This window comes from Oncorhynchus clarkii, chromosome 17, assembly GCF_045791955.1.
Source record: "Oncorhynchus clarkii lewisi isolate Uvic-CL-2024 chromosome 17, UVic_Ocla_1.0, whole genome shotgun sequence".
Lineage (NCBI taxonomy): Eukaryota > Metazoa > Chordata > Actinopteri > Salmoniformes > Salmonidae > Oncorhynchus > Oncorhynchus clarkii.
In genome coordinates, this window is record NC_092163.1 from 44505614 (window position 1) to 44533426 (window position 27813).

At 41.7% G+C, this 27813-nt stretch overlaps 1 protein-coding gene across 1 annotated transcript in view; it reads left to right on the forward strand.

Annotated features, from left to right (window-relative positions):
* Positions 1 to 818: 818 nt before the first annotated feature.
* The window catches only part of LOC139370908 (solute carrier family 6 member 11a), a 30863-nt gene continuing 3868 nt past the window's right edge, over positions 819 to 27813 (forward strand). Inside the window, exons 1-11 of the mRNA XM_071110786.1 lie at positions 819 to 1005; positions 2691 to 2825; positions 3321 to 3461; positions 7771 to 7861; positions 8105 to 8237; positions 8479 to 8613; positions 9078 to 9181; positions 9688 to 9812; positions 10541 to 10653; positions 10770 to 10907; positions 13694 to 13796. Coding sequence (XP_070966887.1) covers positions 819 to 1005; positions 2691 to 2825; positions 3321 to 3461; positions 7771 to 7861; positions 8105 to 8237; positions 8479 to 8613; positions 9078 to 9181; positions 9688 to 9812; positions 10541 to 10653; positions 10770 to 10907; positions 13694 to 13796 — 1405 coding nt within the window. The remainder of the gene's footprint in view (positions 1006 to 2690; positions 2826 to 3320; positions 3462 to 7770; positions 7862 to 8104; positions 8238 to 8478; positions 8614 to 9077; positions 9182 to 9687; positions 9813 to 10540; positions 10654 to 10769; positions 10908 to 13693; positions 13797 to 27813) is intronic.

The window sequence follows — 27813 nt, forward strand, 5'->3', positions numbered from 1 at the left end:
CCAAGGTCAAGGCTTCAGGAATGATGTGTTTTCAGTTTGATGTTCCATGTTTTTCCATAGTAGGACTGACATACAGAGGCAGACTTAGTTCTATGTTTCTCCAGTTTCTAATGTAATGGGCCCCCACCGACTGATTCTGAATGCAAATCTGATGATTAAACAGTTGTATAGGGTGTAAACACTGTGTAATTGCCTAAAATGACACACTTATAATTGTGGGATAATAATAATCATAGCAGTTCATGTACAAGGGGAAAATACCCATTTGAGGGTCCTCACCTGTTGAAAGGTGTTAAATGGATCTGTGAGATCCATGTAAAGGTTGGGCCCCCCAGATAGAATATGAAGACTTCAGAGAAATATGAAGACTTCAAGAAATTAGCTTTAAAACAGCAACATTTTCTCTCAGCCTCATGGCAAAATGTGTAGAATAGCATGAGATTAGCTTTAAAACTGCAAATTCTTCTCCTTTGCCCAATGGCAAAAATAAATCCCCCCCCCCCCCCACCACAAAAAAAAGTACTTGTCATTCTGTGTAGCTCTGCTGAAACATCAATCTCTTCCATTCCTGCTAAAAGAATCACAGTCCTGCAGGCATTATTTTGGACCGTGTCAAATGACAAGTTAGTCACACTAAAGGTGCAGCTCTCATTCAACTATCTAGTCCACATGTCTTTGGGTCCCCCCTCGGGCAGAAGCAGCTGGCATCTTGACAGTGCTGTTATCCATAAAAGCTCCAGCAGCAGCAGACAATTGCACCAACCATTGACTCCACCAGCAGAACTTGCCTCCCGAACCCTTTCTCTTTCACTCGCAGGATGGCTGCTTCTCTCTCTGCAGGCAAGCATGAGACTCTCCCAGGGCCGGTGCAGGACACCCAACAAAGTGTGAAGGAGCGCGGCCAGTGGGATAGCAAAATGGAGTTTATTCTAACTGTGGCTGGCGCTATTATTGGACTTGGAAATATATGGAGATTTCCCTATCTTTGTTACAAGAACGGTGGGGGTGAGTCAACAAAGTCTTATTGGTTAACATACAAATCATTCAAACCCAGACAGAAAATATTTACACAAGAAGCAATCTAATATCACACAGTCACACAGTCAACAGTGGCTTGTTGGTTAAACATGTTTATACATTTCTACGTACTTTTAGTGGGGTCGGTGGGGGGTAAGGAGGTCAGTCCCTTGAAAAATGTTCTTTAGAACTTCCAAAATCTTCTTTAGAACTTCCAAAATACTTACCATATTTATGGGTCAGTTTAGTGAAAATAAGAAATAGGTGTGTGAGGTATGTTGCAGCTGATCTAGTCTTTCATAACAGCTATTCTTACATTGAACCAGTCTGCTAGCTCAAGAGTTGGTTATGGCTCATGAAAATACTGTAAATATAGTCATCAGTTCTGTCCTTATTTTTTTATTTAACAGTTACAGTTGTATACTTTGTGACTCACAGGCAAGTCCTGTGTCACATCAGAGAACATGAAAATGAACCCAAAATATATTTGATCTTATTTTATATTTCTCCCTGTGGGGGTGTGGTATATGGTCAATATACCACAGCTAAGGGCTGTTCTTAGGCACAACCCAAACCACAAACCACCAAGGTGCCTTATTGCTATTAGAAACTGGTTACCAACGTAATTAGAACAGTAAAAATAAATGTTTCTTTCAAACCCGTGGTATACGGTCTGATATACCACGGCTGTTAGCCAATCAGCATTCAGGGCTCAAAACACACAGTTTATAATACAGTTTATAATACAGTGTATTCTACAGACTTAACTTGTGTGTCATTATACAAAATATAATGTTGTATAACACATATACCATTCCTAATAACATTACATCCAAGTTTTTTATAAAAAGTTTGGTTGTGAGAGCATAATTATAATAATATGATGATGCAATTATCATATCCTATTCCACATTCTCTCATTCTTGTTTACAAATGTGTTGTTGATTTGTTCCCTGGTCAGATTTTATATCAGGCAAAAAGAGGAAAGAGGAGGATTGTTTTTTCGTTTAGCTGATATAAAGCTCATTGAAATTACACAAAAAACCATATCTGCATCCAAATACTTTAGTGAAACCCCCTGAGAACTGTGTGAACCCAGATGACCCCATGGTCATAGTGCTGGTTTCTCATTCCCATCACTATGTGATAACTGAGTACACATTCATTCACCTTGCATGGTCACAATTTAAAATAATATTGATGATTGTTGAATGATACAGAGGATTTATTTATCCATCATTTTCCACACTGCACTTTCAGTAGTTTTCTTGGTTTGCTTGGTGTCTCTCAGATGGAGGGAGTTAGTTGACACTAGACTTAGATATCAGTGGCGTGGCCTGTTCAGTATTGATGGAGGTTGAACCCGTCTGAGAGGACATCTGTCGCAGGCAACGGGAATGTGATTACTAAAACCGCGTATATTCCGAGAGCCACATTGAGGGTGTGATCCACGAGAGCCAGATCAAAATGGGATTGTTCAGATGTGTAATGGTGAAAGATACAGATAACTATGTATGCTGTCAGTGTCAACTAATCTCAGCACCCAGAACCAAGTCAGCTATATTAAGGCTGTCACAAAAGATTTGTGTCAACTAAAGTTTAACGTTTGAAAGTAGATTAACATTAGGCATTGTATAAAGGCCTAATATATATGACTCCTTCCTGTACTATAGGGGCGTTCTTCATCCCGTACATCCTGTACCTGGTGACCTGTGGCATCCCTCTGTTCATCCTGGAAACGGCTCTGGGCCAGTACACTAGCCAGGGTGGCATCACCTGCTGGAGAAAGATCTGCCCGGTGTTTGAAGGTGAGTTTCTCTGTCCAGTCCTGTACACTTCAGTTAAAAGTTACTTTTTCAAATGCCTTTGCCGCAGCACAGGTAAGTTACATTGTTATCATTGTGAAAATCACTGGTAGGATGAGCCTTTATTATCTGCTTCACAGATAACATCATAATGTAGATGTGCGTAGCATGGTCTTGTTACATCACAGTGAAGTTAAAAGATGATGCTACATCTATGTAGAGTTGAAATGTTATTTAAGTTAAATAAGGCACACCGCAATGAAGAGTAGAGTGAGACTTACAGTAGAGTATTTCCAAAAATGCAAATCAAACAGCATTCAGAAACGGTACTTGTAACACAAATTGATTTGGATTTTAGAAATTTTTTCAGAATGAATGGGGCCCTGTGGTAAATCTGACTCATGGGGAATCAAATACAACCAAGGTAAATGGGAAAATCATGTTAGGTTGTTGATTTTTATCAGCATGTTGATATGTTTCTCTTCTTTTCTTCATCAGGAATGGGCTATGCCGCCCAAGTGATTACTATATATGGATGTATGACCTACATTGTGATTCTGGCGTGGGCTTTCCTCTACCTATTCTCATCCTTCAGTGTTGACCTGCCATGGGCCAACTGCAACAATGCCTGGAACACAGGTATTTACAGTACCGGTGACTCTACTGAAACTTGGTGCAGAGGCGGACTGCTATGTTTCATAGGTTTCGATTGAAACGGGCCCCAGCTGCCCACTGACTGACTGATAAAATCATTTAAAAAACATTATATGGTCTACGTATCAAAAAATATATTGAAATTAAAAACATATATGAAATAAATATTTTCAGTTGTGGGATAATAATAATCGTTGCAGGTAATGTCTGTGAGAAAATGTCCCTTTTGGGGGAAATCAAACAGTGCATTCGATAATCATTGCAGAAGCAACTACCTTCGTAGCTTAGTTGTAAAACACAGAGTGCTGCAAACAAGTAACATCCCTCACAAAAGTTCAACCAGTCCTAACCACCCACAATTCTAAACTGCTTGCAGGCACAATAGTTCAGTGGAGATCATGAACAGTCAATGTGTTCAGGTGAACACCTTCTGACAGTTTAAGAGAAGACAGTGAAGACAGACAAAACAGTGAGAATAGTGGGGGAGGGGTGCTTTCTGCTGTAGGCTGTCTTCTACCTCTCACTACCACTCCCCCCTCCCACATCAACGTTTGTACCTTGTCATCGGACCTCTTTGCTCAGATTGAATGAAGTACATTTAAATGTACTCTGGGCGTTCCACCAATTCGGTGCTTTTTGAGAAGTGTAACTTGGTCAAAAAAACGTTGGATTTCCCCAAATTTTGGCCTTCTGTCATAAAGAGCACATGTTCAACTTCATAAACCTCGCATCTCAAGAGGTTACATACAAAAACAAATGATTATAGTACGTTCATATTAAGTGCCAAATAAATGAACAGGGTTAATGATTTAATCTTAAATCAGTCATAAATCCCCTTGTGACAGGGAGAATGGAAGCTTGTGTGCAACAGGGAGTGGCATTTTATTGATGTTTTTTTTTTTTTTTCATTTCTAGCCTGTCTATCTATGGGTAACCTAACATAGCAGCTGTAAAAGAAATGCCTGAAACTAAATCCCCTACATACTGGTCTTGACAAGAAGAAAAACAACTGTTGGGGGAGGTTCACTTCTGCACTGTTCAACTAAACCAGCACATTTGATGGAGGAGTTAAGATGGAGTGTTGCCTTGTTATTCTCCAAAAGATCTTGTTAATAATGTACACAGGCACTCTTTCAATTTCCCCTGAAAACCGGAACATCCAGTTGTTGTGGACTCAGCAGAGGCTAATCTATGGGCAACAGGGTTGACACGTTGTGCTCAGTTTTCCACCACTAAACACTAGAAAATTGCCAAAAAGAGTAGAACCAGCTCACCTGCTTTTAGATTTTCAATGTTACTTTTGAAAAAAATATTTTAAAAGGAGTAGTTTCATGATATTAAATTGAGAAATCAGTTCACGTAATGGGGTTGACCTTAAAATGAGGGACAGATGCAAATGAATCACTAATCACATTAAATAAATAATAATCTTCATAAATTACTTTGTAAACACAACAAAGTAACTAGAGCATTGCAATGATGGTGAAAACTTGGAGAAATGTTGGGGTTAAAACTTCTTATGGCTGCAGGGGCAATATTGAGTAGCTTGGATGAAAGGTGCCCAGAGGTGCCCAGAGTAAACGGCCTGCTCCTCAGTCTCAGTTGCTAATATATGCATATTATTATTAGTATTGGATAGAAAACACTCTGAAGTTTCTAAAACTGTTTGAATGATGTCTGTGAGTATAACAGAACTCATATGGCAAGCAAAAACCTGAGAAGAAATCCAAACAGGAAGTGAGAAATCTGAGGTTGGTATATTTTCAACCCATGCCCAATTGAAATCACATTGGGATATGAATGAAGTTGCACTTCCTAGGGCTTCCACTAGATGTCAACCGTCTTAGAAACTTGAATGAGGCTTCTGCTGTCTTGTGGGACTGAATAAGAGCTGAATGAGTCAGCTTACTGGCAGAGAGCCATTTCCTGGTCACGCGCATTCCACATGATATCGACTTGCGTTCCGTTCCTTCTGTAGACACAAAGGAATTCTCCGGTTGGAACTTTATTGAAGATTTAAGATAAAAACATCCTAATGATTGATTTTATACTTAGTTTGAAATGTTTCTTCGACCTGTAATATAACTTTTTGAAGTTTTTGTCCGAAGTTTTTGTCCAAACGCACAAGTGTTTGGATATGTGTACCTAATGCTAACAAAATAAGCTACTTGGACATAAATAACGGACATTATCGAACAAATCAAGCATTTATTGTGGAACTGCGATTACTGGGAGTGCATTCTGATGAAGATCATCAAAGGTAAGGGAATATTTATCATGTAATTTCTGGTTTCTGTTGATTCCAACATGGCGGCTAATTTGATTAATTTTCTGAGCGCCGTCTCAGATTATTGCATGTTTTGCTTTTTCCGTAAAGTTATTTTGAAATCTGACACAGCGGTTGCATTAAGGAGAGGTATATCTATAATTCCATGTGTATAACTTGTATTATCATCTACATTTATCATGAGTATTTTTGTTGAATCGATGTGGCTATGCAAAATCACTGGATGTTTTTGGAACTAGTGAATGTAACGCTCCAATGTAAACTCAGATTAGATTTTTTGATATAAATATGAACTTTATCAAACAGAACATACATGTATTGTGTAACATGAAGTCCTATGAGTGTCATCTGATGAAGATCATCAAAGGTTAATGATGAATTTTATCTCTATTTGTGCTTTTTGTGACTCCTCTCTTTGGCTGGAAAAATGGCTGTGTTTTTCTGTGGCTTGGTGGTGACCTAACATAATCGTTTGTGGTGCTTTCGCCGTAAAGCCTATTTGAAATCAGACACTGTGGTGGGATTAACTTCTTATGGCTGGGGGGCAGTATTGAGTAGCTTGGATGAATAACTTGCCCAAACTAAAAGGCTTACTCCTCAGTCTCAGTTGCGAATATATGCATATTATTATTAGTATTGGATAGAAAACACTCTAAAGTTTCCAAAATTGTCAAAATATTGTCTGTGAGTATAACAGAACTGATATTGCAGGCAAAACCCAGAGGAAATCAAACCAGGAAGTGGCTTCTATTTTAAAAAATCCATGTTCCATAGCATGCCTTTGCTCCATTTAAAAGGATATCAACCAGATGCCCTTTCCTATCGCTTCCTCAAGGTGTCAACAGTCTTTAGACATAGTTTCAGGCTATTATTTTGAAAAATTAGCGAGAAAGATAGCATCGCGTCATTGTATGGCCGGGTGCCAGCAGCGTTTTGTATGCGTAACAGAGTTTGGGCAGCCATTGCCTTTCCCTCTCCGACTGAAAAAGACAGTTGTGGTTGATATATTATCGATTATATATTTTAAAAACAACCTGAGGATTGATTATAAAAACGTTTGACATGTTTCTATGGACATTATGGATACTATTTGGAATTTGTCTGCGTTTTTATGACCGCTCTTCCTGTGGATTTCTGAACATTACGCGCCAAACAAACGGAGGTATTTTGGATATAAAAATAATCTTTATGGAACAAAAGGAACATTTATTGTGTAACTGGGAGTCTCGTGAGTGAAACATCTGAAGATCATCAAAGGTAAACAACTAATTTTATTGCTTTTCTGATTTTCGTGACCAAGCTACTTGATGCTAGGTGTACATAATGTGATAAACTTACACAAACGCTTGGATTGCTTTCGCTGTAAAGCATATTTTCAAAATCTGACATGACAGGTGGATTAACAAAAGGCTAAACTGTGTTTTGCTATATTGCACTTGTGATTTCATGAATATAAATATTTTGAGTAATATTATTTTAATGTGGTGCTATGCAATTCAGCGGTTGTTGATGACAATTATCCCAATAACGGGATGGCAGCCATAAGAAGTTAACAAAAAGATTATCTTTAAAACGGTATAAGATACTTGTATGTTTGAGGAATTTTAATTATGAGATTTCTGTTGTTTTGAATTTTGCGCCCTGCACTTTCACTGGCTGTTGTCATATCATCCCGTTAACGGGATTGCAGCCCTAAGAAGTGGGTTAAAATCTTCCTAGAAGTCACAGAGGGTGAGATGTGACACTTTTAATTCTCCATGTGGTCTATATTAAAATGCAATATTGGTGCACTCTTCTCGTGGAAAGACCCACTCTCTTTTTAAAAAAGTAAACAGACTCTAAAACTGTCCTATTCAAACCAGGTTTGATACTTCTGCCCCATAGCGTTTAGCATACACAAGTCGCTTTTGAGTCAATCACGTTAAGAGGATCTGGATATTAGCTAGCATATCCACTTAAAGCTGTCAAGTTTATAACATGTTACAACTAGACTTCAATGTATTTCAGATGCTTGTGTGACATTTGGCACCAAGAATGCCAGCAGCAATTGGACTGGTTCTCTCCTGAATTCGTCATCTTCCGTTGTGGAGTTTTGGCAGTAAGTCTATAATTAATGCTGTGTTTTTTCACCACTGCATCTTTCATGATTAGATGCTTGACTACTTACATGAGAAATGAATAAGGTACCATAGTTAAACAATTTTTAAAGAGAGTTGTATCATAATGTTTAAATTATTGTTATAAGAATACAATAAACTACAATAGGCTGCAACACATTTACATACAATACATTTTCTTTGGGGAACAAATGTATTGCAGTGTCAACCATTTCTCCTTACAGGCGGCGAGTGCTGCGGATTTCAGATGGGATTGAGTCCTTGGGAGGTATTAGATGGGAGCTGGCTCTGTGTCTTCTACTGTCATGGATTGTCTGTTACTTCTGTATCTGGAAAGGAGTGAAGTCTACTGGGAAGGTGAGGGTTATAAGATATTGTAGTCAGATAGTAGTTTCATAATTATGCATCATTCCAATCTCAATCAAATTTAAAATCAGAGGTAAAAAATAACAAAGAAAAACAGAAAAAAAACAGTTATTTTCTGTAGCTGTAAAGTTACTTGGTGAGACAATGGGTCCGTCGTTAGTGTGGTAATACCGGTATGTGTGGCTATGTTGTGTTTTCTGTATTGTACTAACCCCGTACTACTAATTCATAGGCAGCGTACGTCACGGCTACCTTCCCCTATGTCATGCTAGTGGTGTTATTCGTCAGAGGAGTGACCCTTCCAGGAGCTAAAGATGGCATCTTCTACTACTTGTATCCCAATACAACACGGCTAGCTGATCCACAGGTATTATCTGTAGTATAATCTGTAGTATAAATCTATGGACCAGTTTCCCAGACAGATTAAGCCTAGTCTTGGACTAAAAAGATCATAGGAACAGGAGCCTACTGTATCTCCTGTCACATGAGGCAGCTTGATGTATGAGTAGACCCCCTAAACAGGATGTTAGTCTTTCACAGGGCCTTAGCCCCAATCTATCTCCTCAAAGCTGAGTAGCAAGCAGAAAAACATCAAGTCCCATTTTTACACAGCCAGGGATTGAACTCCCAACCTTCCAATCTTAGGGAGGACTGTCTAACCACAAGGCCATTGAGTCTTAGTGCAGGAGTATGCTTGATCAGTGTCCAAGAAACCAGCCCTCTAAGTCTTCCTCTATTCTCACCACATCTTACTGGTATACAATTCTGTTGTGACATGTTCAGTTTATAACTTTAGTTTAAGTCTTCTTTGTCTGTTTGTTCATCAATAAGGTTTGGATGGATGCAGGAACACAGATATTCTATTCTTACGCCATAGGCCTGGGCTACCTGACTTCTCTTGGAAGCTACAACAAATACAACAACAACTGTTACAAGTGAGTTTTCAACTGGGCTGTGGGTTTAATAAAACATGTGGCACGTTGAAGATCTCGCACAGTTGGCTTATTTAGCAGTGCCATGAGGATCCATAGCCACAAGATTTCTCCAGCCAGTCTGGAGACAGTAAAAAGGCACATCTGGGTAGGTGAGGTTCTGGCTGGAGGAGTAGAACACTTAGATAAGAAAAGCTGCACAATCTCATGGCTCTGATGCATTCATTCTAGTCACTGAATAATGTTTCGACAGCAAGCTGCGTACATCAGGGTTTCATCTGGTAAACACTGCAGGTCAAGATCTCTTCAGAGCATATAAGAAAAGTTGTCTCCATCAAATACTACGCCAGGAGGATTCATGGCACAACATGTCATGTCACAACACTACCTCAATTGCCATGAATGTTAATCACCTGTATTTACATCTTATTAGACCCTTGCCAATGACAACACTGCATGTTAAAGAGAGTGACTATATCATGTGTTGAAAACGGTTTCGTGCCTTGCAGAGACTCCTTCTACCTGTGCTTGTTGAACAGTGGGACCAGCTTCGTGTCTGGTTTTGCCATCTTCTCCATACTGGGTCATATGGCTCGAGAACAGGGTGTGGACATCTCTGTGGTTGCTGAGTCAGGTGAGGCTCTAAAGGACATTCATCTACAAGGGTGTGACTCCTTATTGTTCTCCTGATCAACCTAAATACTGTCTGACAACATAACTGCACACTTTCCTCATCTGAACTTAATTTTTGTCTACCTCTTCTGGTAAAAGCACTGGCTGTGTCCGAAGTACTGTACATCTTGCCTACTACTTACTAAAACAACATGCTGTGTACTAATCATACTACATACTATTTAGAACATACTGTTTAGTAAAAACGAATGCAGTAAGCAACAAATATCAACATACTAGACTCATCCTACTGAGAATGTTGCCTTTAATGCTCAATTACGTTGATTCCTGACATTCCTTTCATTTTGGTACAGCGCGTCCACTCAGCTGATTGTCAGCTCTTGTCAAACACACGTAGGTCTCGAAAGACGATTCTCTTCCTCAGTAGTGTGCAGCAAATTCTACAAGATGAAAAGCCAAAATGAGTACGACATCCTGGCATTTAAAGCATACTTTTTTGAAAAACGTCACATATATGAAAAGTTATATTTTTGCATTCCCAAAATGCCTACTATTTAGAACGAAAGTGCGGGTATTTGGACACAGCCCCTGTCTCACCTCATGGAATCTTAATATTTTTTTATTTTTTACATACTACCACACATAACTGAATGTTTCGTTCAATTAATTCAATCAAATTATGTTTGGGTACATATTTTCTATAACGTTTTCCTTGTTGCCCTGCTGCAGGTCCTGGCCTGGTGTTCATAGTGTACCCCCAGGCAGTGTCCCTGCTCCCCTGCCCTCAGTTCTGGGCTGTCTGTTTCTTCACCATGATCATCCTATTGGGAGTGGACGGCCAGGTTAGAGCTCACCACGCCCTCCACCAACACCTCCACCTGGGTGTCTTGTCTCTGCTGTTCTTTCCTCTACTTTCCTTTCCCATGTACAGTACATTGCCCTCTCTCGTGTTCCCCAGTTTGTCGGCCTTGAGAGCCTAATGACCTCAGTAACGGACGTCTACCCAAACCTCATCAGAAAAGGCTACCGGAGGGAGATGCTGCTGCTGCTCATCTGCTGCTGCTGCTACCTGGTCGGACTCATCATGGTCGCAGAGGTGAGAGGTCACAGACGCAGGTCTCCAATGCACACCAGCTCGAAGACTGTTGTTGTTGTTGTTGTGTGACTACAGCGGTGGTTCTCTGATATCTGAACATATAATATCAGGAACATAAATTGAAGCACCTTAGTGAGGTAAGTTAAATACCTTCAAAATAATGGCAATAAAAGGGTGGATCTGGGTAGCACTTTTTGATCCAAGTCCTTTATGGTTGTGTATTACAATAACTATAGTGAAAAAAAATATAAATGCAAAATGCAACAATTTCAAGGATTTTACTGAGTTATAGTTTATATAAGGAAATCAATACATTGAAATAAATTCATTAGGCCCTTTTTATTTTATTTTATTTTATTTATCCGTTATTTTACCAGGTAAGTTGACTGAGAACACGTTCTCATTTGCAGCAACGACCTGGGGAATAGTTACAGGGGAGAGGAGGGGGATGAATGAGCCAATTGTAAACTGGGGATTATTAGGTGACCGTGATGGTTTGAGGGCCAGATTGGGAATTTGGCCAGGACACCGGGGTTAACACCCCTACTCTTAAGATAAGTGCCATGGGATCTTTAATGACCTCAGAGAGTCAGGACACCCGTTTTAACGTCCCATCCGAGAGACGGCACCCTACACAGGGCAGTGTCCCCAATCACTGCCCTGGGGCATTGGGATATTTTTTAGACCAGTGGAAAGAGTGCCTCCTACTGGCCCTCCAACACCACTTCCAGCAGCATCTGGTCTCCCATCCAAGGACTGACCAGGACCAGGCCCTAAAGTATGGATTTCACAAGACTGGGCAGGGGTGCAGCCATGGGTTGGTCAGGGAGGGCATGGGCCCACCCAATGGGGAGCCAGGCCCAGCCAATCACAATGAGTTTCTCCCCACAAAAGGGCTTTATTACAAACATAAATACTCCTCAGTTTCATCAGCTGTCCAGGTGGCTGGTCTCAGACGATAACGCAGGTGAAGAAGTCGCATGTGAACATTACACGTGGTCTGCGGTTGTGACGCTGGTTGGACGTACTGTCAAATATTCTAAAACGACATTGGATGCGGCTGATGGTAGAGAAATGAACATTAAATTCTCTGGCAACAGCTCTGGTGGACATTCCTGCAGACAGTATGCCAATTGCACGCTCCGTCAAAACTTGAGAGCTGTGGCATTGTGTTGTGTGACAAAACTTAAAATTTTAGAGTGTCCTTTTATTGTCCCCAGCACAAGGTGCACCTGTATAATGATCATACTGTTTAATTAGCTTCTTGATTTTCCACACCTGTCACGTGGATGGACTACCTTGGCAAAAGAGAAGTGCTCACTATCAGCGATGTAAACACATTTGTGCACAAAATTTGAGAGAAATAAGCTTTTTGCGCAAATGGAAAATGTCTGGGATCTTTTATTTCAGCTCATGAAACATGGGACCAACACTTTAAATGTTGCTTTTATATTTTTGTTCAGTGCATTCGGAAAGTATTCAGACTCCTTGACTTTTTCCACATTTTCTTACTTTACAGCCTTATTCTAAAATGTACTGAATTGTTTTTTGCCTCGTCAATCTACACACAATACCCCATAATGACAAACATTGTTCTTGGGTATGACGCTACAAGCTTGTCACACCTGTATTTGGGGAGTTTCACCCATTCTTCTCTGCAGATCCTCTCAAGCTCTGTCACGTTGGATGGGGAGTGTTGCTGCACAGCTATTTTCAGGTCTCTCCAGAGATGTTCGATCGGGTTCAAGCCCGGGCTCTGGCTGGACCACTCAAGGACATTCAGAGACTGGTCCCGAAGCCACTCCTGTATTGTCTTGGCTATGTGCTTAGGGTCGTTGTCCTGTTAGGAGGTGAACCTTCGCCACAGCTTGAGGTCCTGAGCACTCTGGAGCAGGTTTTCATCGAGGAACTCTCTCAACTTTGCTCCATTCATCATTGCCTTGATCCTGACTAGTTTCCCAGTCCCTGCCGCTGAAAAACATCCCCACTGCATGATGCTGCCACCACCATTCTTCGCCTTAGGGATGGTGCCAGGTTTACTCCAGACGTGACACTTGGCATTCAGGCCAAAGAGTTCAGTCTTGGTTTCATCAGACCACAGAATCTTGTTTCTCATGGTCCGAGAGTCCTTTAGGTGCCTTTTGGCAAACTCCAAGCGGGCTGTCATGTGCCTTTTACTGAGGAGTGCATTCCGTCTGGCCACTCTACCATAAAGGCCTGATTGGTGGAGTGCTGCAGAGATGGTTGTCCTTTTCAAAGGTTCTCCAATCTCCATAGAGGAACTAAGGGAGCTCTGTCAGAATGACTATCGGGTTCTTGGTCACCTCCCTGACCAAGGCCCTTCTCTCCCGATTGCTCAGCCAGCTCCAGGAAGAGTCTTGGTGGTTCCAAACCTATTCCATTTAAGAATGATGGAGGTCACTGTGTTCTTAGGGACCTTCAATGCTGCAGAAATGTTTTGGTACCCTTCCCCAGATGTGTGCCTCAACACAATCCTGTCTCGGAGCTCTACGGACAATTCCTTCAACCTTATGGCTGTCAACTGTGGGACCTTATATAGACAGGTGTGTGAATTTACCACAGGCGGACTCCAATCAAGTTATAGAAACATCTCAAGGATGGTCAAATTAAACAGGATGCACCTGAGCTCAATTTAGATTAATTTCATACATTTTAGAATAAGGCTGTAACATAAAAAATGTCAATGGGTCTGAATACTTTCCGCACGCACTGTGATCTGTAAAAATTGATTGTACTGTATATTGAAGCTTCATTTTTTTCCGCAGGGTGGCCTCTACATCATCCAGCTGTTTGACCATTATGTGTGCAGTGGTGCCACTCTGCTGCTCCTCTCCATATGCCAGTCACTCAGTATTGGATGGATATATGGTAAGAATAGAGAAATGACACTATGTAATCATGGGAAAAACACATACATATGCAAATCTAGTTTCCTCGCCAGGTTTTCTCTCACTATAAAAAATAATAATAATTGAAAGTCCTGAAAGGGACATGAGTACGCACTGGGCACACACTGATTGAATCAACGTTGTTTCAACGTCATTTGTTAACATATTGTGACATGGAATCAACGTGGAAAATACATCAGATTTTTTAAAAGTCATCAACCAGTACTGTTTTCATCTCATTTCAACCAGTGTTGTAAACATTTAAAGTATGGTAAAACGTCAACTTAAATACATAGAAATAACCTAACTAACAGGTTCTTACATCAATCTAATTTCAACATAATCAACAGAACTATCTATATGTTGAAATTGCATAGAAAATTCCACAAAGAAAACAAAGTATTTTTCATCCTACATTCAATATACTGTATATTGGGTGCAATGTTCCCTCTAATTGAATATTGTGAGAATTCTGTGCAACTTCCGGCTTGTGTTTCCGTGGAAAACTGAGGCTGTACCCACTTTAAGTTACAGTTTTAGACTGTAGCCAATAGGCTATTGTAGCTATTTGAGCATAATGTAGGTCTATCAGAGTGGCAAATCCTATAGCATTTTCACATGGAAATAGCTTTTGATTTCTATGATATAGCCTACAGCAGCCTATGTGGTGCTCAAAACAGCCTACATTCCATCATGAGACCGTTAAAAACTGTTTTAGATTATGCAGGGCTTGACATCGATTAATGTTTTTTTTACTTGATCTGTAACACCATGGGCCAAATAGGTGACTGTAAATAGGTGACTGTAAATAGGTGACTGTAATTATGTGACTGTAATTGTATTGTCTTGCTTGATGCAAGAAACCATACAGAGAACAAGACAATGTAGGCTACCCTCTGCCTATTGGCTTATTTGCATAATCAAGCCTATCTCAAAATACAACATTTTCCCTTTAATACAAATAAACAAGCTTTTTTCTCCTGACTCGCTTTTCAAAGACAGTTTGAAATGTACATGTGTTGTGATCTTGTAGGAAGAAGTGATTCCTGGACTCGCTAACTAGCAAAGAACATCAACAAATGTGCACACGCGTGGCTCTGTGCCCTGATCTGAAAAGGGGCATCCACTGGCAGGTGATTGAAAGGCTGCTCGTGGACTACAACAAAATCACAGGCTCAGTCTGGCAAAGTTCAATTTGGTTTGGTTTGTTGCATTGAAAAGAAGCTGATATTATGTCGATTAGATCACATCAGAGAAAACATTGATCTATAGTGCAAACTAATGGGGCGAACTGTGAAGTTCAATCTCCTGCATCTTTGCAAGGGCTGGCATTTCTTCTGCGCGGCAGTCCCGGAGGAGGTGTGTGGCCGCTTAGAGGGAACATTGACTGCGTGGCTGAAATACCACTGTTGTTGGTTACCCAAAGAATGTGGACACCTGCATGCCGAACATCTCATTCCAAAATCATGGGCATTCGTATGGAGTTGATCCACCCTCTGCTGCTATAACAGCCCCCACACTTCTGGGAAGGCTTTCCACTAGATGTTGGAAAATTGCTGCGGGGACTTGCTTCCATTCAGCCACAAGAGTATTAGTGAGGTTTGGCACTGATGTTGGGCGATTAGGCCTGGCTCGAGGTCGGTGTTCCAATTCATCGCAAAGTTGTTCGATGGGGTTGAGGTCAGGGCTCTGTGAAGGCCAGTCAAGTTCTTCCACACCAAACTCGCCAAACCATTTCTCTATGGATCTTGCTTTGTACATGGGGGCATTGTCATGCTGAAACAGGAAAGGACCTTCCCCAAACTGTTGCCACAAAGTTGGAAGCAAAGCATTGTCTAGAATGTCACTGTGTGCTGTAGTGTTAAGATTTCTCTTCACTGGAACTAAGGGGCCTATACCGAACCATGAAAAACAGCCCCAGATCATTATTTTTTTGTCATTTCGACTGCCAGATGGTGAAGTGTGATTCGTCACTCCAGAGAACCTGTTTCCACTGCACCAGAGTACATTGACGGTGAGCTTTAAACCCCTCCAGGGGACACTTGGCATTGCGCATGGTGTGCGCGGCTGCTCGGCCATGGAAACCCATTTCATGAAGCTCCAGGCCAACAGTTCTCGTACTGATGTTGCTTCCAGAGGCAGTTTGGAACTCAGTAGTGAATGTTGCAACCGAGGACAGACTGTTTTTTACGTGCTACACGCTTCAGCACTCCCATTCTGTGAGCTTGTGTGTTCTACCACTTTGCGGCTGAGCCACTGTTTCTCCAAAACGTTTCCACTTCACAATAACATCACTCACAGTTGACCGTGGCAGCTCTAGCAGGGCAGACATTTTATGAACTGACTTGTTGACCACCATTTTCCACATGCAGCACAACACGTCTCCTTCGCATAGAGTTGATCAGGCTGTTGATTGTGGCTTGTGGAATGTTGTCCCACTCCTCTTCAATGGCTGTGCGAAGTTGCTGGATATTGGAGAGAGTGTGCAGAACCATGGAAGAACTGAGAAATGTTCAGCTTCCAGGAATTGTGTACCAATCCTTGCAAGATGGGGCCATGCATTGTCATGCTGAAAAATGAGATGAAGGCGACGGATAAATGGAACAATAATGGGCCTCAGGATCTCATCACGGTATCTCTGCTTTTTATAAAATTAAATTGTCTTTGTTGTCTGTAGCATATGCCTGCCCATACCATAACCCCACTGCTACCATGGGGAACGTCAGTACGAGAACTCGTTGACATCAGCAAATTGCTCGCCCACACAATGCAATACACGCTGTCTACCATCTGCCTGGTACAGTTGAAACTGGGATTCATACGTGAAGAGCACACTTCTCCAGTGTGCCAGGGGTCATCGAAGGTGAGTATTTGCCCACTGTAGTCGGTCACGACGCCAAACTGCAGTCAGGTCAAGGCCCTGGTGAGGACGACCAGCATGCAGACGAGCTTCCCTGATACGGTTTCCGACAGTTTGTGCAGAAATTCTTTGGTTGTGCAAACCCACAATTCCTGCACTCAGCATGCCAAATGCACACTCCCCCAAAACTTGAGACAGCTGTGGCATTGTGTTGTTTAACAAAACTGCACATTTTAGAGTGGCCTTTTATTGTCCCCAGCACCTGTGTAATGATCATGCTGTTTCTTGATATGCTACACATGTCAGGTGGATGGATTATCTTGGCAAAGGAGAAATTCTCACGAACAGGGATGTAAAAAAAAAAAAAGAATTCAGCTCATGAAACATGGGACCAACACTTTACATGTTGCATATTTTTGTTTTCAGTGTATGTTGAATTTGAGATTTAACTAGACATATTTTATTTGACCTCATTTCAATGTTGATAGTAAAATGGTTTGTTTGAACCAACGTCATTGTTTCAACGCCATGCAACACGGGGCCACCCAGGAGTGTGTGCTTAGCCCCTTCTGTACTCCCCGTTGACCCACGACTGTGTGGCCATGCACAACTCCAACTCCATCATCACCAATGACGATGAGACAGCCTACAGGTAGGAGGTCAGAGACCTGGCAGTGTGGTGCCAGGACAACAACCTCTCCCTCAACGTCAGCAAGAACAAGGAGCTGTCGTGTATTACAGGAAACAGGGGCAGGTGCACACCCCCATACATATAAACGGGGCCGCAGTGGAGAGGGTCAAGAGCTTCAAGTTCCTCAGTGTACACATCAATGTCCTCTAACTCCAGCACAGTTGTGAAGAAGGCACGGTAGTCCCTCTTTTCCCTCAGGAGGCTGAAACGATTTGGCATGGCCCCTCAGATCCTTAGGAACTTTATAGCTGCACCATTGAGAACACCCTGACTGGTTGTGTCACCGTCTGGGATGGCAACTGCACATTAAAACTGAAAGTGGATCTACCTAAACCAGTACGGACTATTGGAACTTTGAGAGTTAACATCCCTGTGAACAGGTTTGGTGTCTCATATAATAAATTTTTTACAGAAACTGCAACGTGTACGCTAAGAATTGGGAAGCAACTACAGGGAGTGCACATTTAATAATAAATTGAACATAGTACAAAATAAGAAACGTGAAAAGTGTACAGACATGAAACAGAAACAGAGTCAATAACACCTGGGGAAAGAACCAAAGGGAGTGACAGATATAGGGGAGGTAATCAGGAAGGTGATGGAGTCCAGGTGAATCTCATGAAGCGCAGGTGTGCGCAACGATGGTGGCAGGTGTGCGTAATGATGAGTAAACTGGCGACAACGAGCGCCAGAGAGGAGGAGCTGGAGTAGACGTGACAGTACCCCTTCCCTGACGCTTGGCTTCAGCGTCGGGATGCAGACCAGAGGGACGGTGTCTAGGTCCAGGAGTGGGCCGATTGCTTCTGCTGAGGGGCAGGAACCTGTAGAGCTGGGCTGAGGCGCGGGAACCTGTAGAGCTGGGCTGAGGCGCGGGAACCTGTAGAGCTGGGCTTAGGCGCGGGAACCTATAGAGCTGGGCTGAGGCACGGGAACCTGTAGAGCCGGCTGACCGCTTGCGCAGAGGGAACCTGGACAATGCCTCAACAGGAAGCTTGGCCCCAGTGATGTACTGTGCCATTCACACTACCCTCTGTAGTGAAGGTCGAGCAGTTCATCTGCAAATTTAATGATGGTGTTGGAGTCGTGCCTGGCCGTGCAGTCATGAGTGAACAGGGAGTACAGGACCTCCTCCCTATAGGCTGTCTCGTTGTTGTCAGTGATCAGGCCTACCACTGTTGTGTCATCTGCAGTCGTGCCTGGCCGTGCAGTCATGAGTGAACAGGGAGTACAGGAGGGGGCTGAGCACGCACCCCTGAGGGGCCCCTGTGTTGAGGATCAGTGTGGCGGATGTGTTGTTTTCAACCCTTACCACTTGGGGGGCAGCCCGTCAGGAAGTCCAGGATCTAGTTGCAGAGGGAGGTGTTTAGTCCCAGGGTCCTTAGCTTATTGAAGAGCTTTGAGGGCACTATGGTGTTGAACGCTCAGCTGTAGTCAATGAATAGCATTCTCACATAGGTGTTCCTTTTGTCCAGGTGGGAAAGGGCAGTGTGGAGTGCAATAGAGACTGCATCACCTGTGGATCTGTTGGGGCGGTATGCAAATTGGAGTGGGTCTAGGGTTTCTGGGATGATGGTGTTGATGTGAGCCCAAACCAGCCTTTCAAAGCATTTCATGGCTACAGACGCGAGTGCTACGGGTTGGTAGTCATTTAGGCAGGTTACCTTAGTGTTCTTGGGCACAGGCACTATGGTGGTCTGCTTAAAACATGTTGGTATTACAGACTCGGACAAGGAGAGGTTGAAAATGTCAGTGAAGACACTTGCTAGTTGGTCAGCACATGCTCGCAGTACACGTCCTGTTAATCTATCTGGCCCAGCGGCCATGTGAATGTTTGACCTCTCTAAAGATCTTACTCACATCAGCTGTGGAGAGCGTGATCTCTGCGCACAGTCTTCCGGTACAGCGGGTGCTCTACACATATTTCAGTGTTATTTGCCTCGAAGTGAGCATAGAAGTAGTTTAGCTCGTCCGATAGGCTTGTGTCACTGGGCAGCTCTTGGCTGTGCTTCCCTTTGTAGTCTGTGATGCTTTGCAAGCCCCGCCACATCAGACGAGCGTCATAGCCAGTTTAGTACGACTCGATCTTAGTCCTGTATTGATGCTTTGCCTGTTTGATGGTTCGTCGGAGGGCATAGCGGGATTCTTTTAAGCTTCCGGGTTAGAGTCCAGGTCCTTGAAAGCGGCAGCGCTAGCCTTTAGCTCAGTTCGGATGCTGCCTGTAATCCATGTTTTCTGGTTGGGATATGTACCTACGGTCACTGTGGGGACGACGTCATCGATGCACTTATTGATGAAGCCAATGACAGATGTGGTGTACTCCTCAATGCCATTGGCGGAATCCCGGAACATATTCCAGTCTGTGCTAGCAAAATAGTCCTGTAGCTTAGCATCTGCTTCATCTGACCACTTTTGATCTAGTGATTGGTGCGTCCTGCTTTAATTTTTGCCTGTAAGCAGGAATCAGGAGGAAAGAATGATGGTCGGCTGAGGCGTGGGAGCCTGTAGAGCCTGCTGAGGTGCGGAAACTTGTAGAGACGGGTGAGGCGCGGGAACCTGTCGAGCCGGCTGAGGCACGGGAGCCTGATGAGCCGGCTCAGGCATAGGATCCCGTCGAGCCGGCTGAGGCATGGAAGCCTGATGAGCCAAACGAGACTTGAGAAACTGTCGAGCCAGCTGAGGCATCCCCGGTAGCGTCGGCAATGACAGCCTGACGAGTCAACCGAGGCTTGAGAACCTGTTGAGCCAGCTGAGGCATGAAAGCCTGATGAGCTAGCTGAGGCGTCCCTGGTAGCTTTGGCAATGGAAGCCTGACAAGCCAACCAAGGCTTGTGAACCTGTCAAGCCAGCTGAGGCATGGAAGCCTGACGAGCCAGCTGGGGCATCCCCAGTTGCTTTGGCAGCTGCCCTTGGACCTGACGTCACCAGTAAAAAAAAGCAAAAGAAAATCACTGTTACTCTGTAAAGCGTTATATTGTAATGTGTACGCTAAGAATCGGGAAGCAAGTACAGGGAGTGTATTTAATAAATAACGGTATATGGAACAAACAAAGAACCACGACTAGCATACAGACATGAAACATATAAACAGAAACAATAACGCCTGAAAAACCAAAGGGAGTGACAGATATAGGGAAGGTAATCAGGAAAGTGATGGAGTCTAATGAGGCGCAGGTGCACGTAACGATGGTGACAGGTGGGCGTAATAATTAGTAAACTGGCGGCAACGAACGCCAGAGAGGAGGAGCTGGAGTAGACGTGACACAGGATACCCACTGAGCAGACACTGGTTGAATCAACGTTGTTTCAAAGTAATTGGTCAACGTATTGTGATATGGAATCAACGTGGAAAATACATCAGATTTTAGTCATCAACCAGTACTGTTTTCATCTCATTTCAACCAGCATTGTAAACATTGAAATAAGGGTAAAAATTAAACTTGAATACATTGACTTAACCTGTTGCGTCTACCAAACCCGGATCCGGGATTCTATTTACAGACCTAAGCTCATTACCATAACGCAACGTTAACTATTCATGAAAATCGCAAATGAAATGAAATAAATATGCCATCTCTCAAGCTTAGCCTTTTGTAAACAACACTGTCATCTCAGATTTTCAAAATGTGCTTCTCAACCATAGGAAAACAATCATTTGTGTAAAAGTGGCTAGCTAGCGTAGCATTTAGCGTTAGCATTAGCGTTAGCATCCAGCACGCAAGATTTCAACAAAAACATAAAAGCCTTCAAATAAAATCATTTACCTTTGAAGAACTTCGGATGTTTTCAATGAGGAGACTCTCAGTTAGATAGCAGATGCTCAGTTTTTCCAAAAAAGATTATTTGTGAATTCGAAATAGCTCTGTTTTCTACATCACATTTGGCTACCAAAAAAAAAACGAAAATTCAGTCCTCAAAACGCGAACTTTTTTCCAAATTAACTCCATAATATCGACTGAAAACATGGCAAACGTGGTTTAGAATCAATCCTCAAGGTGTTTTTCACATATCTCTTCAATGATATATCGTTCGTGGAAGCATGGTTTCTCCCCTCAATCAAATGGAAAAGTACAAGCAGCTGGCGTTTGCGCACCGAATTCCACGCAGGACACCAGGCGGACACTTGGAAAATGTAGTCTCTTATGGTCAATCTTCCAATGATATGCCTACAAATACGTCACAATGCTGCTAACACCTTGGGGGAACGACAGAAAGTGTAGGCTCATTCCTTGCGCAATCACAGCCATATAAGGAGACAATGGAAAACAGAGCTTCAGAGATTCTGCTAATTTCCTGGTTGACGCATCATCTTGGTTTCGCCTGTAGAATGAGTTCTGGGGCACTTACAGACAATATCTTTGCAGATTCTGAAACTTCAGAGTGTTTTCTTTCAAAAACTGAATATGAATATTCATAGTCGAGCATCTTTCCGTGACAAAATATCGCGCTTAAAACGGGAACGTTTTTTATCCAAAAATGAAATAGCGCCCCTAGAGATCAAAGAGGTTAACCTGACTAACAGGTTAATTTCAACATAATCATCAGAACTATATACAGTGCCTTGCGAAAGTATTCGGCCCCCTTGAACTTTGCGACCTTTTGACACATTTCAGGCTTCAAACATAAAGATATAAAACTGTATTTTTTTGTGAAGAATCAACAACAAGTGGGACACAATCATGAAGTGGAACGACATTTATTGGATATTTCAAACTTTTTTAACAAATCAAAAACTGAAAAATTGGGCGTGCAAAATTATTCAGCCCCTTTACTTTCAGTGCAGCAAACTGTCTCCAGAAGTTCAGTGAGGATCTCTGAATGATCCAATGTTAACCTAAATGACTAATGATGATAAATACAATCCACCTGTGTTATCAAGTCTCCGTATAAATGCACCTGCACTGTGATAGTCTCAGAGGTCCGTTAAAAGCGCAGAGAGCATCATGAAGAACAAGGAACACATCAGGCAGGTCCGAGATACTGTTGTGAAGAAGTTTAAAGCCGGATTTGGATACAAAAAGATTTCCCAAGCTTTAAACATCCCAAGGAGCACTGTGTATCAGACCACTGCAAATCTACCAAGACCTGGCCGTCCCTCTAAACTTTCAGCTCATACAAGGAGAAGACTGATCAGAGATGCAGCTAAGAGGCCCATGATCACTCTGGATGAACTGCAGAGATCTACAGCTGAGGTGGGAGACTCTGTCCATAGGACAACAATCAGTTGTATATATTGCACAAATCTGGCCTTTATGGAAGAGTGGCAAGAAGAAAGCCATTTCTTAAAGATATCCATAAAAAGTGTTGTTTAAAGTTTGCCACAAGCCACCTGGGAGACACACCAAACATGTGGAAGAAGGTGCTCTGGTCAGATGAAACCAAAATTGAACTTTTTGGCAACAATGCAAAACGTTATGTTTGGCGTAAAAGCAACACAGCTCATCACCCTGAACACACCATCCCCACTGTCAAACATGGTGGTGGCAGCATCATGGTTTGGGCCTGCTTTTCTTCAGCAGGGACATGGTTAAAATTGATGGGAAGATGGATGGAGCCAAATACAGGACCATTCTGGAAGAAAACCTGATGGAGTCTGCAAAAGACCTGAGACTGGGACGGAGATTTCTCTTCCAACAAGACAATGATCCAAAACATAAAGCAAAATCTACAATGGAATGGTTCAAAAATAAACATATCCAGGTGTTAGAATGGCCAAGTCAAAGTCCAGACCTGAATCCAATCGAGAATCTGTGGAAAGAACTGAAAACTGCTGTTCACAAATGCTCTCCATCCAACCTCACTGAGCTCGAGCTGTTTTGCAAGGAGGAATGGGAAAAATTTCAGTCTCTCGATGTGCAAAACTGATAGAGACATACCCCAAGCGACTTACAGCTGTAATCGCAGCAAAAGGTGGCGCTACAAAGTATTAACTTAAGGGGAATAATTTTGCACGCCCAATTTTTCAGTTTTTGATTTGTTAAAAAAGTTTGAAATATCCAATAAATGTCGTTCCACTTCATGATTGTGTCCCACTTGTTGTTGATTCTTCACAAAAAAAATACAGTTTTATATCTTTATGTTTGAAGCCTGAAATGTGGCAAAAGGTCGCAAAGTTCAAGGGGGCCAAATACTTTCGCAAGGCACTGTATATATATGATGAAAGTATGTGGAAGATTCCACGTAGAAATGTAATCAAATCTTTTCCATCCCATATTCAATTGTACACGGAGTGTACTAACCCTTTCTCCTAACCCTAACCTTAACCCTTTAACCTAACTCCTATACTAGCTAAAGTTAGCCACATAGCTAGAATTCATAACATACCATACGTTTTGCAAATACGTAACATGTTGTACGTTTAGAAAATTCGTAACATATAATACAAATTATAATTCGTAACATGTTTTTTTCATTGCACTGTTCCGAACAGCAAAATAAAGTTCTGAAATGGTTCGACCAAAAAAAGGTATTGCTTTTTATCGTTCTTTTCTGTTCCTTTTGAAACCTCTGACATTGATTTTTTTTTACATTTAGCTCAACATTAAATTACCTCACCAATCAGTGCGGATCGAGCAGCTTTCTATGGAGTGGTTAAGCGATTTAATCTTCATAGGGAAGTCGTTAAGAGCAAATTGTCTTTTGCCGTAACAGCATGGTTTAATTAAATCATAATGACAAACAAACACACACACTGCACTGTGCTGTCAGTCACTATGGACAGACAAGTGTAGGGTGCGAGATGCGACTGAAATTTTGCGAGTAGGGAGAGAGGGTGGAGGAGGAGGCTTGGCTTGAAGTGCTGGGCATCTTGTTATGACATGATTTACTGGAATTAGGCTTCTATGAAGGAATTTTGAATGTCTTTGAACTTGAGAGATTTGGCTTAACGTTGGATCAGAGCTAACAATCTTGTGTGTGCAGAGCAGCACTAGAATATAAACACAACTTACCTTACCTTTCTTACCAACTTACAACTTACCTTTCTGTAAATCTGTAAATCCAATGTGGAACATGATAATTATAGTATCCTTGAAAAAAAAAACTAGCATTGAAAATGTTAATCCATTCTTCTCTATTTAAACATTTATCTTCCTAATTTTTGAATCACACTTGTAATGTCGTCAGTTGGCTATAGTAAGCGATGCTTCGGAGAGGGAGGGCCAGGTAGTTTACACACACACACACTGGCAAAGATTTCCAGCTGGCAGGCAGACACTAGAAGACGTTTGAGTGACAGAGTGAGGGCTTGCATAGGCGTTTGTTGCAATTTTTGTGGGACTGGAAAAAAAGGCTTGTAACGTAAAAGAACGTTGTTAACCGGTTCCCATGCTTTTAAAATAACGGTTCTGTTCCAGAAATATATAGATCACTTTCGTTCCCGGTTCTAACTCTGTTCCTCAAATATTATTTTCTGTTTTTAAATTCTGTTCCCTGAACTGGTTCCAACACCTGATTACAAGGGATTGGAGCAAGTAGGTTGGCTGCTAGGCATTTGTATATTACAGCATATTAATACTAGGTGTTTTATATAACATGCGCTTCTAGAGGCCTAAACAAAGGCTTCCAAACTGTCCGTGATTACAGGGTAAAACAGATTAAATGGACGTGGTTGAATATTCAACCATTATAGGTTTAATAAATCCTCTTAAGGATTGAACCCTTTTTTTTCATTTTCCCCTAAAATGACATACCCAAATCTAACTGCCTGTAGCTCAGGACCTGAAGCAAGGAAATGCATATTTTTGATATCATTTGAAAGGAAACACTTAGAAGTTTGTGGAAATGTTAAATTAATGTAGGAGAATATAACACATTAGATCTGGTAAATGATAATACAAAAAAATAATGTATTTTTTGTATATTTTTTTTGTACCATCATCTTTGAAATGCAAGAGAAAGACCAAAATGTATTATTCCAGCCAAGGCACCATTTAGATTTTTGGCCACTAGATGGCAGCAGTGTATGTGCAAAGTTTTAGACTGATCACATTATCCTACTTTAACTCAACCGTCCCGCGGGGGACCCACCGATCCTGTAGAGGTTTTAAGACCCACTGCCAGTCTGATCTGGCCCGTATATACATTTTTAATTGTTAGGGAACTACTAACACATATCACTTAAATTGATACAGGACTCTCACTAACCGGGTGGAACAAATATAGCCACTTTCAAGGCACGCCTTAAAATATGTTAATAAGCCAGCGATTCTTTCCCCTCCCACAATACTTTTCTACAATGCACCATAATTTATAGTATGCAGCATTAAATATACAGCAAAACAATAATACAGTATGTTCTTGTTGAATTGTATTGAAAAAATATTAAGGAATTGCTAATAGTGAGTATGTAACTATATATTACAGCATACCAACTGATATTTGGTGTTTTATATCACTTGCAGGCCTTAACAAAGGCTTCTAAACTGACAGTGACTACAGGGACAAACAGATCAAAAGGACAAGGCCAGCCACTCAACCATTACAGGTTTGACTTGCTGCCACTCTGATCTGTCCCCTATATCAGGTATTCCCAAACTGGGGTACGGGGTACGCACAAGGCCATCGGGGTACGCCAAATAAAAATATGAATCACATTTTCAAACAGTACATTTATATTTTTCAGTGGGGCTATCCAGTGTTTTTTTCTTTCTTGCCTGAGTAGCCTCTTTTCACTGACAGAAATAAAATTAAACCATCTAGTGTTCAGCGAAATAACAAAACAATGTCAAATACAGGTAGCCTAGTCAAATAATTAACATCCAATCACATTAACTGTTACTCTTTCACGGGAAACCTTCACTCTTGCACAGACATTTAGAAACGAAACATGAGAATGTAAAAACAAGCCACGGGAGTTTTTTGAGCGAGAATAAATATGACTTTCAAGTAGTAAGACATGTATAAAAGCAACAGATACCATTAATAAGAAGGGGCTAGAAGCGTCTTATATGGTGAGCTACCCCATACTATTGTGGAGGACTTAATTCTTCCTGCTGCTGCGGATATGGTTGGGACAATGCTGGGGGAAAAGGCCCAAGAAACTATACAGACAATGCCTTTATCAAACAACATTGTTTCAAGACGCATCAGTGATATGGCAGGAGATGTTTTGAAACAATTACTGCTTCACATACAAGCCAGTGAATTATATGCATTACAGCTGAGTCAAGAGACCATGGTGGGCCTGGCACAGCTCTTGGTATATGTCCTTTACGTTTTTGGGGGATCAATTAAGGATGACATCCTCTTCTGCAAACCATTGGAAACCAGGAAAACGTGAGAGGATATTTTTTATGTACTGGACAGCTTTGTGACATCAAATGGACTTTGGTGGTCAAGATGTGTTGGTATCTGTACTGATGGCTCAAAAGCCATGACAGGGAGACACAGTGGAATGGTAACGCGCGTGCAAGCATTTGCTCCCGACGCCACTTGGGTACACTGCAGCATCCACCGAGAGGCTCTTTCTGCCAAGGGAATGCCTGACAGCTTGAAAGACATTTTGGACACTACAGTGAAAATGGTTAACTTTGTTAAAACAAGGTCCTTGAACTCCCTTGCATTTTTTGCATCATGCAATGATCAAATCCAAGTTTATTTGTCACGTGCGCCGAATACTACAAGTGTAGACCTTACAGTGAAGTGCTTACTTACAGGCTCTAACCAATAGTGCAAAAAATATATTAGATGAACAATAGGTAAGTAAAGAAATAAAAATAACAGTAAAAAGACAGTGAAAAATAACAGTAGCGAGGCTATACACAGTAGCAAGGCTATAAAAGTAGCAAGGCTACATACAGTCGGGTTTATTGTGGTAGTATGTACATGTAGATATTGTTAAAGGATGGACCAAAATGCGGCGTGGTATGTGTTCATGATGAGTATTTAATAAAAGAAAGCACTGAACACTGAATACAAAAACAATAAACAAATAACGACCGTGAAGCCACAAATGAGACCTGTGCTGACACAAGCCACTAAACATAGACAATCACCCACAAACAAACAGTGCAACCCAGGCTACCTAAGTATGATTCTCAATCAGAGACAACTAATGACATCTGCCTCTGATTGAGAACCATACTAGGCCGAAACATACAACTCCCCAAATCATAGAAAAACAAACATAGACTGCCCACCCAACTCACGCCCTGACCATACTAAATAAATAAAAAACAAAGGAAAAAGGTCAGAACGTGACAGTACCACAAGGATTGGTTTTGGGACTATCTATTGAATCCTGTAATATTGTATGCAGACGATATGGTTATGTATGCCATTGCGCCTACTGTTGATCAAGCTATGTTACAGCTGCAATCTTATTTTGTTACATTACAGAAAGGCCTTGTTGATTTACAACGTGTACTTAATGCAGGCAAAATGAAATATACACTACCAGTCAAAAGTTTTAGATCACATAGGGTTTTTCTTTATTTGTACTATTTTATG